The 15,903-nt window shown below is 43.5% G+C and overlaps 1 protein-coding gene across 1 annotated transcript in view; it reads right to left on the bottom strand.

The window, feature by feature from the left end:
- Positions 1–15,629, bottom strand: part of HSPA12A (heat shock protein family A (Hsp70) member 12A) — an 85,103-nt gene extending 69,474 nt beyond the window's left edge. The window contains exon 1 of the mRNA XM_032762998.1: positions 15,239–15,629. Coding sequence (XP_032618889.1) covers positions 15,239–15,266 — 28 coding nt within the window. The 5' untranslated portion in view covers positions 15,267–15,629. The remainder of the gene's footprint in view (positions 1–15,238) is intronic.
- Between the last annotated feature and the right edge of the window lie 274 nt (positions 15,630–15,903).

Raw genomic sequence — 15,903 nt, 5'->3', positions numbered from 1 at the left:
GCTGGTTTTGTTGCAGATGAATGTGCTTTGTCTGAGTGTTGAAAAAAAAGTAACCAAATATCTTAGTATCTATCTGTCCTCTATTCTACTGCATATGTAACTGGCATATTAATTTTTCCATTATCACAACCTCACATATTTTTTGAGACATTCCTCTACAGTTGGGCTATTTTTCTCATTTTCAGTGAGAGGCTTCCAATAGCCAAGCAGCTACTAGCAAGGATTAATTCTTTTTCCTGCTTTGTGACCATTTCAGCTAGGGAGCCCTAAAAGGATTACCAAAGGATCATTTGGTAAATATCCAACAATTTGTAGTATTTGATTATGGACTGCCTCTCAACACTCTCTAATGCCTGGACATGTGCACCATATATGCATAAAAGCTGCTCTTTTACCACAATTTCTCCCACATTTATCCCCATGGTGAAGTACCATCAAAACAGGATCTTAAAGACATTTTCTTTTATTATGCTATAGACTGAGGCTGCTGGTACTCTTTTCCAGCTCAAACCCCATTCCTCTGGGGCAATTTGTCCTGGTCCTTTACCTAGAGTGTCATATTTGGATTTTTTTTTGTTAGGAGAGTTGTTTGCAAAGATTCATATACATTAGTGACAATTTTTTGTTTCCTAATTGACACGATGCGATAACGTCTATTAAAGTTAACTGTCTAAAAAGTTGAGATATATAATGACTGACTTAAAATACTGATACCAGGAGAACGAGGGCCAGTTAAAGTTAGTTTTCATCTCTAAATAAGTTAGAAAAGTTCCTCTACTGAACAGCTAGCTAACCAGGTATATTCCATGTGTATTCAATCTTTGAACACCTCTGGTTCATGATTTGGTTTAAGATCTGGATTATATGTAAGGCTGTTACTGGTGAGGAAAAAGAACTTAACTCTAGCTCAATCACAAACACATGGAGTAGCCTTTGCTAAATAGGTATATCAATTTCTGGATGGCATGATTTTTTATTAATCTATGTTAGCCTAGCAATGTTTACACTGCCCCAATTTCCTATTCAATAAGGGTCCAGCGTTTGGCTGGGTTAAAAAGCCCCAGTCTGCTATTGGTTTGAACCAGCTGGCTTGACAGTACCACAGAATATTTTGAACAATTAGTGCAGCCTGTTTAATGGGGTTGTATAAAGTATCTGCATTCACTCTTGATCTTTTCTTATTCCATATGAATTTTAACAATGTCCTTTGTATTTCTGCTAGGATTTTATCTGGAATAAACACAGAAAGGTTTTTAAACAATTATTATTATTAGCATTGCCTTCGACCTGAGAAACCCCATTATGAGAGGTTCTGTACAAAGATATAATGAAAGACCAGCCTTGCCCTGAAAAATTTACAATCTAAAAAGATTTTGTGGATTTTCAAGCCTGAAGGGATCATTATGATCATCTCATGCGACTTCCTTCATAACCTAGGCCATAGAATTTGACCCAGTAGCTTCTGCATGAAACCCATATCTGGCTAAGCTAGAGCATATTTTTAGAAAGACATCCTATCTTATTCAAAGACTTCAGGTAATGGAATTAAATTGTTCCAAAAAACAACAGACAGATATAAAAAGACAAAACAGACTAAAAACTGAGAGCAGAAGCCCAGAGAGTTCAATGATCACACAGCACGTCAATGACGATGCCAGGAACAGAACCTCAGTCACCCCAAACTCCTAAGTCCAGTGCTCAATCCTCTAGACCATAGGGTCTCACAGTAAAGTAAGTACAAAGTGCAATTCAAAACTCTTTAGACTCATTTTAACTATCTAGAGAATTTTCCTGGAAGCAAAGCTTGGTGGTCTGCATATTTCACATTGTCAGTGATGTTCGCACAACAGGAAATGCAGGATTTACTACATAGCTGTTTGGGAAGCAACACAGCTGGCAAAAAGTTTATAGAGGCAGACAGTATTATTCGGTTACACTTAAGTAAAGTATTGCTGGGATACTACCTCACCTTATACAAGATTGAACGCAAAATGTCAGAGCTTACAAAAGCGTCACAACAACCTGGCACAATCTACAGCCTGGAGGGTTTTAGTGCAGATACAAAAATACTTTGAAAGGAAAAAAGGGAAAATCAAAAAAGAGACAGAAATACAAAAATTAAAAACATTTCAATATATAAATGAAAAGAACATATTCAGCATAAAAAATAAATACTTCCTGCTCTCAGTGCAGTCAACAAGAGTGTTGCTATTAACTTCAATGAAAATAGGGTAAGGTACTTTATTTTAAACATCAGCAGGTTTCCCACATTATTTCTTGAAGAGTACAATACCTTTCACTTCCATGGAGATTGCCCCAGCTAATGACCATTCCAAATCTAGGTTTCCTATTAACTTTTCATAATAATCAATCAGCCAGAATGCTGTTGTGCAATCTCCCTAATTGCCTTTAACACACTATTACTGTGCTCTAAATGCTAAGATATCTGTACAGTTGAAGTAAACATCTACAACTAAAATCTGTCTCACCAGAACCAATGCCTTTTCCTGTTTATTATAACTACTCTGCTTTGGATCATTTTTATGACTCAACCCAGGAGCCACATCTGTGCTCTTTCATCAAGTATTCTCAAGATCTTTTCAGTTTCACACTGTTACTACCAGAAAGAACTTTGGATTCATACAACCTCAATGTATTTGCTATGGGTGATAATCCTGTGCATATAGCTAACTTAATCAGAGTTTAAGTGGACCACTGGGTTTGTGTTGGCACACTGCTCAGAGGCAAATTTCACCCTCTCTGAGATCTTGTCTTCTTGAAGGAACACAGAATTCAGCCCAATGATACCTTGGAGGCTGGATGAAAAAGAACAATCACGCTCCTCCTTTGCCATCTCCCACTCACACCTGTTGTCATACTGTACCCTATGCCTGGCACCTTTTCTGTGCACCAAGCAACCTCCTTTTCCCCCTGAAAACTCCTTCCTCAAACTCACTTACTTCTGGCGTCCCTGCACTATAATCTCCAATCAGGCATTACCTTTGCCCACATCTTCATAAAAAAACAAGCAACCTCCTCTTTCCCCCCAGTAAATAGAAAACACAAAGAAACAGAATCCAGATGCTGTGTAAAACTATCCTCTCCTAAGTGCAGTTTCCTGATGTTCATTCTCCTCATTCCATCTCTCATCATATCATCCAAATGGCTTAGATTGCAAGCTTTTCAGGACATACTGTATACCTTGTTTTTTTCCATGCAAACCTGGGCTGCTAGATAAATATATGCAGTGTTACTGTAGCCATGTTGGTCCAAAGATATTAGAGACATAAGGTGAGTGAGGTAATATATTTTATTGGACCAACTTCTTCTGCCGGTGAGACAAGCTTTTGAGCTACACAGAGCTCTTCCTGGTCTGAGGCATTACATATAAAGCAAGAGATTTGGTACAGAAAATACAACTAATGTGAACAAACAGGAAACTACTCTGGATGTATTGTTTACTATCTTTCGTTGATTAGTCACTTACTCAGCTTTCACCACGATTGTTAGATGAACACAAAAACTCCTGTCATTCACTAAACAGAATGACCTCAATTACTTTTGCTTCTTAAATGTGCATTCTATTCGGAAACATTTTCCCTTTCACAGTTTTTGGGAATACCAAAGATGCTCTTGGATCCAGACAAAAGCAAAAAAATTATAGAATAAAAGTAGAACAGGCTAGTATGGAAAAGTCTGACTGTGAAAAGCAATAAATAAATAAACAACAGATGGTCACATGGCAATGAGAGTTATCAGTAAAGCCCTTGACATTCTACAAGGCTAAAAGTCCTACATTTGCTCACAGATGGGGAAATAAGAGAATGTCAGCAGTTGCAGAAGGACAAGGATGGTGTCAAATTTCAACATTCATTGGCAGAGCCAACAGTGAGTCTGTAGACTAGGATTAGTGGGTTAGTATCTAAGTGACATCTCATAGCAAAAACAAGAACTAACCTATATTATCTTTATTGCCTGTTTATGATACTGAAAATGTTTCAGCAAATGGATTTTTTGGTAACAAGTGGTATTAATAATTGTAGATCTCAGAAGAAAAGAAACTACATTTGAAAGCATGATGCAGCGGCAGAAGACAGCAGACCCTTAAGACACAGGGAAGACTACTCCATGAAATTGTTGCAACTCCAAGCAGTTGCATACTACAAACCAAGGACTTGTCTTCACTATACGCTAAATTGGTGCTGCTGCAATTGATGCAGTGGTGTCAGTTTAGCACATAGGATGAAGATGCACTATGTTGACGGGAGCACATTCTCCAGTTGACATAATTAATCCACCTCAATGAGAGGCGGAAGCTATGTTGGCAGGAGAGCATCTCCTGCCGTCATAGCACAGTGTAGACACCACATCAAGTCAATGTAAGTTATGTCACTCAGGGGGGTGGCTTTTTCATACTCCTGAGCAACGTAGCTTATAATCGACTTAAGCAGTAATGTAGACAAGGCCCAAACATGCCTATGTAGTTCCTCTATTGTGCCATCACTGTAATATCCAAGTGCCTTAGCTATATTAGGCAACAAGTTTTGAATCAGGCAAAAGTTATCAACTAAGCAGATGAAAGTTACATCTCTACAGTTGGGAGATGCAAAGAAGTTGATAAGCCTAAAAACATAAGGGGAACAGAGCTGACTAGATGGGAGCGCTATTACAAAGAGCTATTTCTTGAACGTAACAGTTCCATGAGGACAATACTGGAAGCTTTTGTAAACTGTACTCCCTACTGTGTTGATTACAGTGTGTGCACTCTTCGAAGGTATCCATGGAAACTTAAGAAAGAAGTGTTAGATTTGTTAGATCTATTTGGCATAGGGAAATGGGGCTAATTGCCAGTCTGTCTGGTACAACCACAGCTATTTAAATCTTTAAGAGTGGAGACAGCTAAGATGAAATCCAACAGATCAAACAGTTAGCAGATAGACCAGGAATACATTTCCCACCTAACCCAATCGTATAGGACATCAAGAACATTTTAAAGAAATTGTGATATTTAAGTTATCATACTTGGTGTTACACACAACCAGCCCAGTCCCTACAGCGAACAGGGATAGGTCAAATTCTCCACCCGCTCCCAAGATAAAGGATGCCAATACCTGGCATCACGTGACATAAGGCCATGAAAAAGAGGGCAGCATAGGGAACACTGGATGGTACAAGGAACTGGAGATCCTCCCAATGGGGAGAGAGTAGGTGAATGACATGCTCTATACATCCCCATCTTCCAGTGGAGAGAGGGTGTGGGTGAGTGGTGTCCAAACCCCAGCAGAGAAAGTAGGAGTGTGGAATAGATGATCTAAACCCCCAGAAGGTGAGAGAATGTAGGCGATGCTCCCAGAAGATGCTGTGGGGCATGGGGCATGGTATAGATTTCCCCACACTGATCCTTCACTGAAAGGTAATAAACAGTAGGCCTCTAGGTTTCCTCTTCCAAAAAGGCAACTGCAGGTAGGGCAGTTCATTGAGGGAGATTTGGGGATGGAGGAATATGGGTTTTCATGGATGGTATGATGGCATCCACATGGTCAGTTAAGCATGTATCGTTCTGGGTGCTTATCTGAACCCCAAACCTTTTAAAGGTCCTTCTAGCAATTTTAAAATCACTTAAAAGTTCAGCAAGATATACAGAACAATCCTTTAGAGCAGTGGTGGGCAACCTGAAGCCTGCAGGTCCCATTGGCCAGAAACGGTAAACCACAGCCACTGAGAGCTGCAGGGGGCCGTGCCTGTGGATGGTCAATGTCAGCAAGATGTCTCGGGGCCCGCAATCCGATTACTATGATGGGCTGTATGAGGCCTGCAGGTCACCCAGCACTGCTTTAGAGTCTGTGGACCTTGGCTCCTGGGTCTTTGGAGAATTGCTGCTGGAAAAAATAATGTGTGTAGGCAACAATGGAAGGGAGAAAAGGAACAGAGTTCACCCTTAACATGTGGAGTGTTACTGTTAAGGATTCTCTTTTAACTATAGCTGTGAGTAGGGAATTTCCAGTAGTCTTGGGTAAACTCTGCTTTGTGTAGTCTGGAAATCAGATTCTGGCCCCAAACCCAGAGATCTGAGCTGTCACAGTGGCTCTAAAGGGCAAATGAAGCTGTCTTCCTGGCTTTGGTCCCAATTCTTCACTTTCTTACATGCTATATACAGTCATTTTCACCTGTGCAAAGTGTCAAGTCCTCTGCAGTGACCAAGTTGTGCTCAATGCCGGGGGCATGGGGGCACAGGGGTGAGAGCTAGGGGAGGGACAGCCACTTTTGTGGCTGTGGGATACTGGAGCTGCAGAGAGTCAGTCTAGACCCTGGTGTAATTTATCACAGCCTCAAGGTTGCTCAAAGTTATAATCTCAGTTAACTGGCTTTAAAGCTGCAGTGACACCACAGCAGTGTAAATCAGCCATAACGAAGCCAAGGATCTGGGCCAGTGAGTGTGAAGTGGCTAATGTAACACACTGCCAGACCCAAATGGTACACAGGGTGCAAGGCTGTGGAAAATCGGACCCAGCAACTTCCAAAGGCAATTCTCGTACGTCCTTGACCCACCCTTATGCAGTCCTAAATAGTGCTACTCAGGAGACGAGAACAAAGGCACTCTGTGCTGAGAGCTCTCTCTCCTGTCCTTTAGATTCATTTTGTAAAGAGTATTTTAGTGCATTCTATTTTTAGACTGACTGCATTTTACTTTTCGGTTATGTGATAACATTTTTTAAAAACCCTCTGAACCTGACTTGGGAGGAATTTCCTGTTACAGTATCTATGTGTCCACCACTACCAGTTCACTGTGGCAATCCTACTTTTAAAACACTGCATTCTCTGTTTTAAAAATACCTTGTGGTATAATGAAAAGCTTCCATTTATTTTCTCTGTCTTACATACGTGCATTACTATACCACTCATCACCATAGCAAATGCACATATTTATCAGCATTCATATCTTGTCATTAAGACACATAATATCATTCCTTATTAACCAAAGTAAGAGTCTGATCTACTCATTGACTTTGCTCTTGAGCATAAATCTTAATTGGGTGACTACTCCAGCTCATTTCAGTGGGACTGAGTAAAATGTGTTCCTATGAGCACAGCTGATAGGAACAGACTCTGTGGGTCTGATCCTCAGCTACAGCAGAGGCGTGCTCGGCACATCTGAGGCACAGACTCAATGGTACCCACTGTATCCTCCTCCCTGAGGCTGCCCTGACACAGTGTAGAGCAGAACGAAGGCTCCCAGGAGCACTTATGATGGCTGGTAGTCACCAGGACACAGAGACGCCAGCCACAGGAATGCTACAGAGGCCCAATACCACTTCAGATTTCCCCTATGCGATGGTGACACCTCTCCTCCAAGGGCCATATCCTCATTATTTAGGGTGCACCAGTGTGTTTGTGCAAAGTGGCAGCATAGTGCACTCCAGGATCAGGGCCTGTATATTTAAGAGCTTTAGAACTGTCTCCTATTAGTTCTGCATGACACTCCATCCTCTTTCCTGTTGGTGAATTCAAGCTGAACAGACCTGAGTGTCAGTCAGTCACCTCGATTCTTTCCTAGTGCTTCAAACACTTAAATGAAGCTGTTAGATGGAAAGCTGATGAATGCTATACAAATGCCTAATAAATGAGTAAATAAAATAATTATGAAGAGACAAATAGGTCAAAACTTAGCATTTAACAAAGAGATACTTACCTGCAAACTTGTGGCAATTGTCAAATTAAACTGACATTAAAAAAAAAAAAAAGGAATATAGCCCATCAGTTTCCTCACAAAATTTGCTAAGAGTTTACAGAACAGTATGTCAATGAGTTAAGATCTTTCCTCTCCTAATCTAGAAACAGTGCACTTGCATGAAACTCCTTTCTTCTATTCATGCTTTCAATAATTATTTACTGAGACCAAGAGTGACCTTAGCACAGTGTTGTCATAAGTAGATAGGTAAGGTAAGGGTTAATTTTCTTTTACCTGTAAAGGGTGAACAAAGGGAACCAAACACCTGACCAGAGGACCAATCAGAGAACTGAATTTTTTAAAAGTCAGGGGCGGGAATTGTGTACTCTGGGTCTTTTGTTTCTCCCGGCTATGGAGGAAACAGCTTTCCTGCTAACTCCTATTTCTTTCTAACATTCTCCTACAAAGTGTGAGTACAAAGGCAACAAGGCAAATAGGCTGTGATATGCTTTGTGTTGTATTTACATGTGTGTTGTACTGTGCTGGACTGGTTTAATTGGGCTATCTTTTAAATCAGACGGTTTATTCATATTTTCTTATAAGCAAGAGCCTGTATTGAGTTTCTTAATGCAGTATTATTGTTCTGTATTTTCTTTCTTTTTTATATAAAGTTTTCTTTTTAAAACCTGGTTGAGGTTTTTGGTTTTTCTCTGGTGAGGCTACAGGAAAGGGGAGTAGAAAATCTCTTTATATTAGCTTTACTAGATTTGAAGGCATCGCCTCAGGGGGAGGGTGATTTCCCTCTTAGTTTTGCCTTCAAGGAGTTAAGTACTGCATCGCCCAGGCTCACCCAGGGAGGGAAGCGGGGGGAGCAGATAACGAGGAGACAAGGGGGAGGAACTTGTTTTCCCGTTTGAGATAGGGAGACCCAGGGGTCTGGGTCTTGGGGGTCCTCCCAGGGAAAGTGGGGGAGGCCAGAGAGGGGGTTCCCCCCAAGGAATTTGGGGAACCCAGGCTGATAAGAGCCTAAATCTTATCTGGTGGCAGCGAAGTAAGATCCAAGCTGGGTATAAGCTTGGGGGAGGTTCCCAGTAAACACTCAGATGTTGAACTCTAAGTCCAGATCTGAGACAGACGTTTACCACAAGTGTAAACACACAAATATTCATGGCTCCTGTTCTACAGAGCATACAATCTAGTACAGACAGTGAGAGATTTTCAAAAACACTTAATAATAGGAGACCAACACTACCTCTCACTGAAGTCAAGGGTAAAACTCCCACTGTTAAGAGTTATGCTAACACCATTTTTCGAAATCCCACCTACAGGGCTGATTTCCTGCCTGGAGTTCCTCCACTGAAGTCAGAGTAATGTCAGTGACGAGTTTAGCCCATACTGTGTGAGAAGAGTCCAGACACATGTAATGAAGGTGGATGGGATACCAGCGTGATAGTAAGGAAGTGCTGGAACCATTCATGGGTCACTCTGCAAGCCTTTGCCGAAAAACTACGTTTTAAGGGTGGATTTGAATGACCAGAGGGGGGTTCTTTGGTGCACATTAAGAAAGTAGGGAACACCATGCAAGATGAGAAAAAAAGTGGGAAGGATACAAAGGGAGTGGTTGTGAGAGAGGTTTGGTATGGCACAGGGCAGTGGTTCTTAACCAGGGGTCTGGGGCTCACTGGGGGGCCGCGAGCAGGTTTCAGTGGGTCAGCCAAAATAAGCCAGAGAGCAGGGCCAGCGTCAGACTCACTGGGGTCCAGGGATGAAGCCAAAACCCAGGCCCCATCGCCTTGGGCTGAAATCGAAGCTCAAGCAACTTTGCTTTGCGGGGCCTCCCGTGGCAGGGACCTCAGGCAACTGCCCTGCTTGCTACCCCCTAAGGCCAACCCTGGCTTTGAATCTACAGGATATGCAGAGAAAGAGTTGTTGTGGCACAGGCAGGCTGTGGAGTTTTTATAGCATGTTGAGAGGGGCCTCAGAAAGAAAAAGGTTGAGAACCCCTGGAATAGGGAACTGGAGACAAAATCTGGCATGTGGCCAGGACAGAAGTTGTGCACAGCTTTGAAGGAAAGAACCAGAAGCCTGAACCTAATGCAGCAGGAGAGATGAAGCCCATAATAGGAATGAAAGTTGACACCAACATGCCCAAAACAATGAGGAGAAGCTGACTTTGGCAAGTCACAGCTGAGGAAATCTCTGATCATGCAAAACAAGCATTTGACAGAAAATGATGGGGTGATGTATTTCATTAAAATCTTCTAAAATGTATTACCCTAATTTCAATAAAAAAGACGTTGTCAGAGAACTGAATGGATTCAAATGCCACCTTTTAGTTATGGGGCCAGATTTGATGCACCTGAGGTGACAGTCCTGTCCTCCTGCGTAAAACTGAGCAGCATAAAGGCTGCTCTAACATGCAGTGACTGTCCATGTCCCAAAGAGGTCACGCCAGCTCCTGGTGATAGCGACTGTGGCTAAGGTATCCCTACACCTCAGTTACACTGGCTCAGAGAGTGGGGAATAGTAGCTCTTACATCAGCTCTATGCCACCTGAGTATGCCCCTGTGTTCATAGATTCCAAAGCCAGAAGGGACCATTGTGATCATCTAGTCTGACCTCCTGCATAACAGGCCACAGAATTTCCCCACCGAAATTCTTTTGAACGACAGCATATCTGGAAAAAAAAAATCCAATCTTGATTTTAAAATTGCCCATGAAGAGCCCATTATCAACTATTTATTCCCCATGAAGGTACTTATAGGCTGTGATCAAGTCATCCCTTAACCTTCTCTTTAAGATAAATAGGTTGAGCTCCTTGAGTCTATCACTATAAGGCATGTTTTCAAATCCTTTCATCATTCTTGTTGCTCTTCTCCAAACCTTCTGTCATAAATAGATAGCTAAGGGTTAATGTTTCTTTTACCTGTAAAGGGTTAACAAAGAGAACCAAGCACCTGACCAGAGGACCAATCAGGAAACTGGATTTTTTTCAAAACTCAGGGAGGGAATGTTGGGTCTGAGTCTTTTGTCTGTCTCTCGGCTATGGGAGGCTTCTTTCTATCTTCAAGCTTCTAATCTTCAGTTTCAAAGTTGTGAGTACAAAGGTAGCAAAACAATAGGCTTTTATATGTTTTGTTTTGTATTTACATGTGTGTAGTTTGCTGGAATGTTTAAATTGTATCTCTTTTTGAATAAGGTGTTTATCATTTTTCTTTAAGCAATTGACCTGTATTATTGTCATCTTAATAGAAGAATAAAATATTCTCTGTTCTTTTTTTTATATAAAGCTTTCTTTTAAGACTTGTTTAGTTTAGCTAAGGAACGAAGGAGGGGAATTCTCTTTGTGTTAGATCTACGGAGGTAAGCTCTGTAGCACAGGGAATGGTGGAGGGGAAGAGAGAGAATCATTTCTGTTTATTTGGGTCATCTCTTTGTGGAATAAGAGAAATGCTTCTTATAGATTAAAGAGACTGCATCAATACTCTCAGGTTAGCCCTAGAAGAAATCTGGGTGGGAGAGAGAGGGGGAAGGGAAGTGGGTTATTTCCCTTTGTTGTGAGACTCAGTCTCTGAGTCTTGGGGTCCCTCCAGGGAAGGTTTTGGGGAGACCAGAGGGAGCCAAAACCCTGTAATTTTTGGATGGTGACAGCGAGATCAAATCTGAGCTGGTAATTAAGCTTAGAAGGGTTCATGCTAGCTTCTCAGGTTATGAACGCTAAGGTTCAAATCTGAGTAGGAAGCTACGACATGGTGGCAGAGGTGGGATGACACCTTCTTCTTGAACTGTGAACACCAGAACTGGACCCAGTATTCCAGCAGTGATCACACCAGTGCCAAATATTTAAGTAAAATAACCTCTACTCCTATTTATGTTTCCCTTGTTTATTCATTCAAGGGTACCATTAGCCCTTCCGGCTAGTGTCACACTGGGAGCTCGTTCACCTGACTATCCATCACAACCCCCAAATGATTTTCAGAGTCACTGATTCCCAGGATAGAGTCCCCCATCCCGTAAGCATGGCTTACCTTCTTTATTCCTAGATGTATACATTTATATTTAGTGTAACCAAATGCATGTAGTTTGCTCATGCCCACCTTACCAAGCGATTCTGATTGCTCTGTAATAGTGACTTGTCCTCTTCATTACTTACTTCTCTCTAATCTTTGTGCCATCTGCAAACTTTATTAGTGGTGATTTTATATTCTCTTCCAGGTCATTATAAAAAAACATTTAATAGGGTACGGCCAAGAAACGATCACTGAGGGACCCCATTAGAAACATACCTGCTTGATGATGATTCCACATTTACAATTACATATTGAGACCTGTCAGCTAGACAGTTTTTAATCCATTTAATGAGGGCCTTGTTAATTTTGTATCATTCTAGTTTTTTAATCAAAATGTTGTACTATGTCAAATACTTCAAAAAGTCTAAATATGTAACATCAACACTATTACCTTTATCAATCAAACTTGTAAGCCCATCAAAAAAAATTAAGTTAGTTTGACAGGACCTATCTTCCTTAAACCCAGTGTAGGACAGATCCTCTGGGGCCTCATAGGCTTTAGGGAAACTGCATCCATGGAGAAGCAAAATGTCGCCCTAGCAGGGTCTGGTTCAGGGGCTAAAATGTGCTAGACATTCAGGTTAAAAGCTTATCACACTGTGTACTGTTTTTTTTTAAAAAAACAAAACAAACTAAACAAAAAACAAACATCTGCTAAACTGGTGTCATTCAAATATGAGCCAATGGTTTATATTTCTTTAAGACAGTATTTTTAAAGCTTTAACACAACAGTTTCTATGAATAAAATTAGTCACGCTCATGCTGGCCAAACTGCAAATACTGCAATGCTGTGCTACTTGTAGCCATAAAAATGATTAACAGCTGGCGCATACAGCATTTTGCTATTTTACATAGGTGTGTGTCATTTTTGCAGCACACCACACTGCTATAAATTTTTGCAGCCCTAATACTACCAATATACGTACTCTCATTCAGCAGTACTTTTTCCTTCAGATTCCTTTTTCTCCAACTGTGTCAGTGTTCCATAGACTACAAAAGATGTAAGTATTCCTGGTATGACAAATCATGACTTTGCTACATCATATTCCTTCTTATGATAGAATCCTTCCTGCTCAGGTTCTACCTCGGAACATTTAATTTAAACATTGCAATACACCAGATTTGCAACTAATTATGTGTAAAAATATGTAATATACTGTCATCTAACAGATGAGTGAATCTGCTTTCTACTCTTCCTTTTGTCAGCTGTCTGCTATAACAGCATTATAGTTAACTTCATCAAGCCAGACAGACAAATCATTACAACCTTTATTTAAAAAAATAATAATTTACATGAGGGGAAGGAGAGTATTGGAGTTCCCAGCAACTCTTGGCAAGCAAAGCAATAAAAGAGCAAAGCACATATCTTTAAGATTCAACTAGTTTTTCAAACAATGTTTTGTTCTAGAGTTTTCAAAATGGATGTTCTCGGACATTCCCATTTAAGATGCATTGCAGCTGAACTATTTTATTCAGAAATATACTCCTCTAAACCACATGCTAATCTCATATAAACCTAGCCCTTTATTTCTCTCTACATCATCATCTAGAATTTCATTTGTGCAGAGACTGGGATTCAAAGTTGCAATGTTTTCAAACCTCTGCAGCACCCACATGGCAGGAAGTAAGTACATCACACTGGCTATATTTTATTCCCCTATAATTATTATTTGCATTCTGGTAATACCCATACTGTGCTGGCACCCTTCACAGACATATGCATACACAGTTGTAGTTCCTGCCCCCAAAAAATCACTGTTTTATTCCTATGCACTGTAATTACAAATGGACCCTTTTTTTTTCTTTCTTTCTTTCTTCTTTTTTTATTAGAATCCTCCTGAGCTGGATAAAAGGAGACCCAGAACAACTCCTACTTTTGATTTTACAAAGTCAAAACCCTATGTTCAAGGTTGTGCAAAACTGCCTCTGGTTTTATCCCATCTCTGAGACTCCTTAGATTCAGAGCTATCTGGCTGCTCCAGGATGCTGAAGATATGATGTGATCCAAAGAGGGGCGGGGGGAAAGATGATTCTTTATCACAAACCCCAGGGCAGATTGATGCACTGACAGGCCTGCCTCTCTATTAGTCTAAGATGCCGCTTCCCTTTATTTCAATCACAGCAGCACCTGACTTGAATTACAAAGTGTGCCCTTGCCTAGAGTCTGATCCTATCCTGGGAGAGGAGACTGGCCAGTGGGAGACACGGGGAGAGAGTCCTGGGCTAGCTGGGTACTGTACTAGCCTTTGGGAAACAGCTGCTGCATTGGCAGCTTTGTTGGGGGTCTGATCGCTACTGACCCAGCTGCGCCCCACCCAGCTGTATGTAGGGTGGCTCCATGGGGCAGCCCGGGGACGGAGAGGAGATGGGTGAGCAGAGGCATCATGTTCCTCTGCATTGTTTTGTCACCTGGCTCCCACCATCAGCCCCCTCCCATCTAGGGCGACCAGACAGCAAGTGTGAAAAATCGGGATGGGGTGGGAGGTAATAGGAGTCTATATAAGAAAAATACCCAAAAATCAGGACTCTCTCTATCAAATTGGGACACTTGGTCACCCTAGCTCACTGGTTTGAGCATTGGCCTGCTAAACCCAGAGTTGTGAGTTCAATCCTTGAGGGGGCCACTTATGGATCTGGGACAAAATCAGTACTTGGTCCTGCTAGTGACAGCAGGGGGCTGGATTCAATGACCTTTTGGGGTCCCTCCCAGTTCTATGAGCTATAGGCTCCATCTATTTATTTTTTTACTCCCGGCCTGCTGCACTGATTCCCCTCCCAGACAGCACTGGATGAGCAGAAGCGACCCTTCCAGGTGTCATGTCAGGCTAAAACTCCTCTCTTCGGTGCCAGAGCAGGACTGCAGCTGGCTCGGGAAATGCCTGGCCACCCCGCCCAGGAGAGCGAGCCGGCCCGGGAGAAACTGCTCGGCTGCATTGCGCGACCGAATCTGAGCATCAGCCCAGCCCCAAGCGAGTATCCCCTCCCCATGCCAGGAGCGGAGCGCTCCCCAGACTCAGCAGAGCTGCACTGGCTTGAGCCTGCCCCGCGCCCGCGCAGCCCTGCCCCGCACCGTCCCGGGGACTTCTGCGCTAAGCCACGCGGAGGGCTCGATCCAGCTACGCCCGAGCGCCGCGCCCCCAGCCGGCGTCCGAGCTGTGGCAGGGCGGGCGGGCCTGGCCCGGGGCGATACATCAGACAAGGGCGGTCGGGGCTAGCGCCAGCTCTGCACAGAGCCACTTCTGCTCCGCGCAGCGCGGGTGCTGCCTCCCGCCGCCGGTGTCCTTCTGCGGCAGGGAGCCCTCTGCATGCAGCGCACCCCCTGACGGGACACGGCTGCCCCGGAGCCACACTCGTGCCCAGCCCCTTGCTGCAGAGGCTGAGGTGAGCCGCAGCCCCATGCGCATTCCCGGGGAGGTTTCCTGCATTGCGGAGCGGCTGCTCCGTGCCCGGCCGGCAGGGGCTTCCCAGCTGCAGGGATAGGGAACGCGGTTCCTCCTACCTGCGGTGCCGCCCTCCGTCTCGGCCATGGCTGGAGCCGCCTCTCGCCCCTCTCCGTCCTGCAGCTTCACGCGGGGCGCCCCTCACTCTGCAGCCTGAGCCATCCCCGGCTGCTGCTGCCTCCTCAGCAGGCTGGAGCCCAGACGAGGCTTCGCTCCCTCCCCCACCCTCGTAGCGCCTTCCCACCGATGGTGCAGGGAGCCAGAGGGACGGCTCAGCGTTTGACCCCTGTGCTTTCCTGCGGGCTGCTGGGCTACGGCTGCTCAGATTGCTGCAGAGCCCCTCCCTTGCGAGCGTGCGCTCACCCTCCGCTTCTCCCTCAAACAGGATAGCCCAGGCTGCGACTGACAGATTCGCTGGGGGGGCTGCTAAGGGACGGAGAAGCTCAAGGGAGGGAGCCAGCCTAGCTTTGAATGTGTATTTCGTTGTCATTGCTATCCCTTTCGGTGCGCAAACGAAGCTGACAGCGTCATGAGGCTAGTTCTACAACCAAACACCCTGCACATGGCTGAGTGGTTGGCAACTGGAGCGTGCTGCTTATAGCATGGGCTGGCCTTTGTGCACAGAAAAACACCACGACCGCAATAAGGAGTTGGAGCAAGGGCAAACATCATTTGCAAAAGATGCATGGGGTATTTGGCTTTGCATTTTCTGTGACAAACAGTA

This window comes from Chelonoidis abingdonii, chromosome 15 (genome assembly GCF_003597395.2).
Source record: "Chelonoidis abingdonii isolate Lonesome George chromosome 15, CheloAbing_2.0, whole genome shotgun sequence".
NCBI classification, from domain to species: domain Eukaryota; kingdom Metazoa; phylum Chordata; order Testudines; family Testudinidae; genus Chelonoidis; species Chelonoidis abingdonii.
This window is presented reverse-complemented; position numbering and strand designations above follow the sequence as displayed.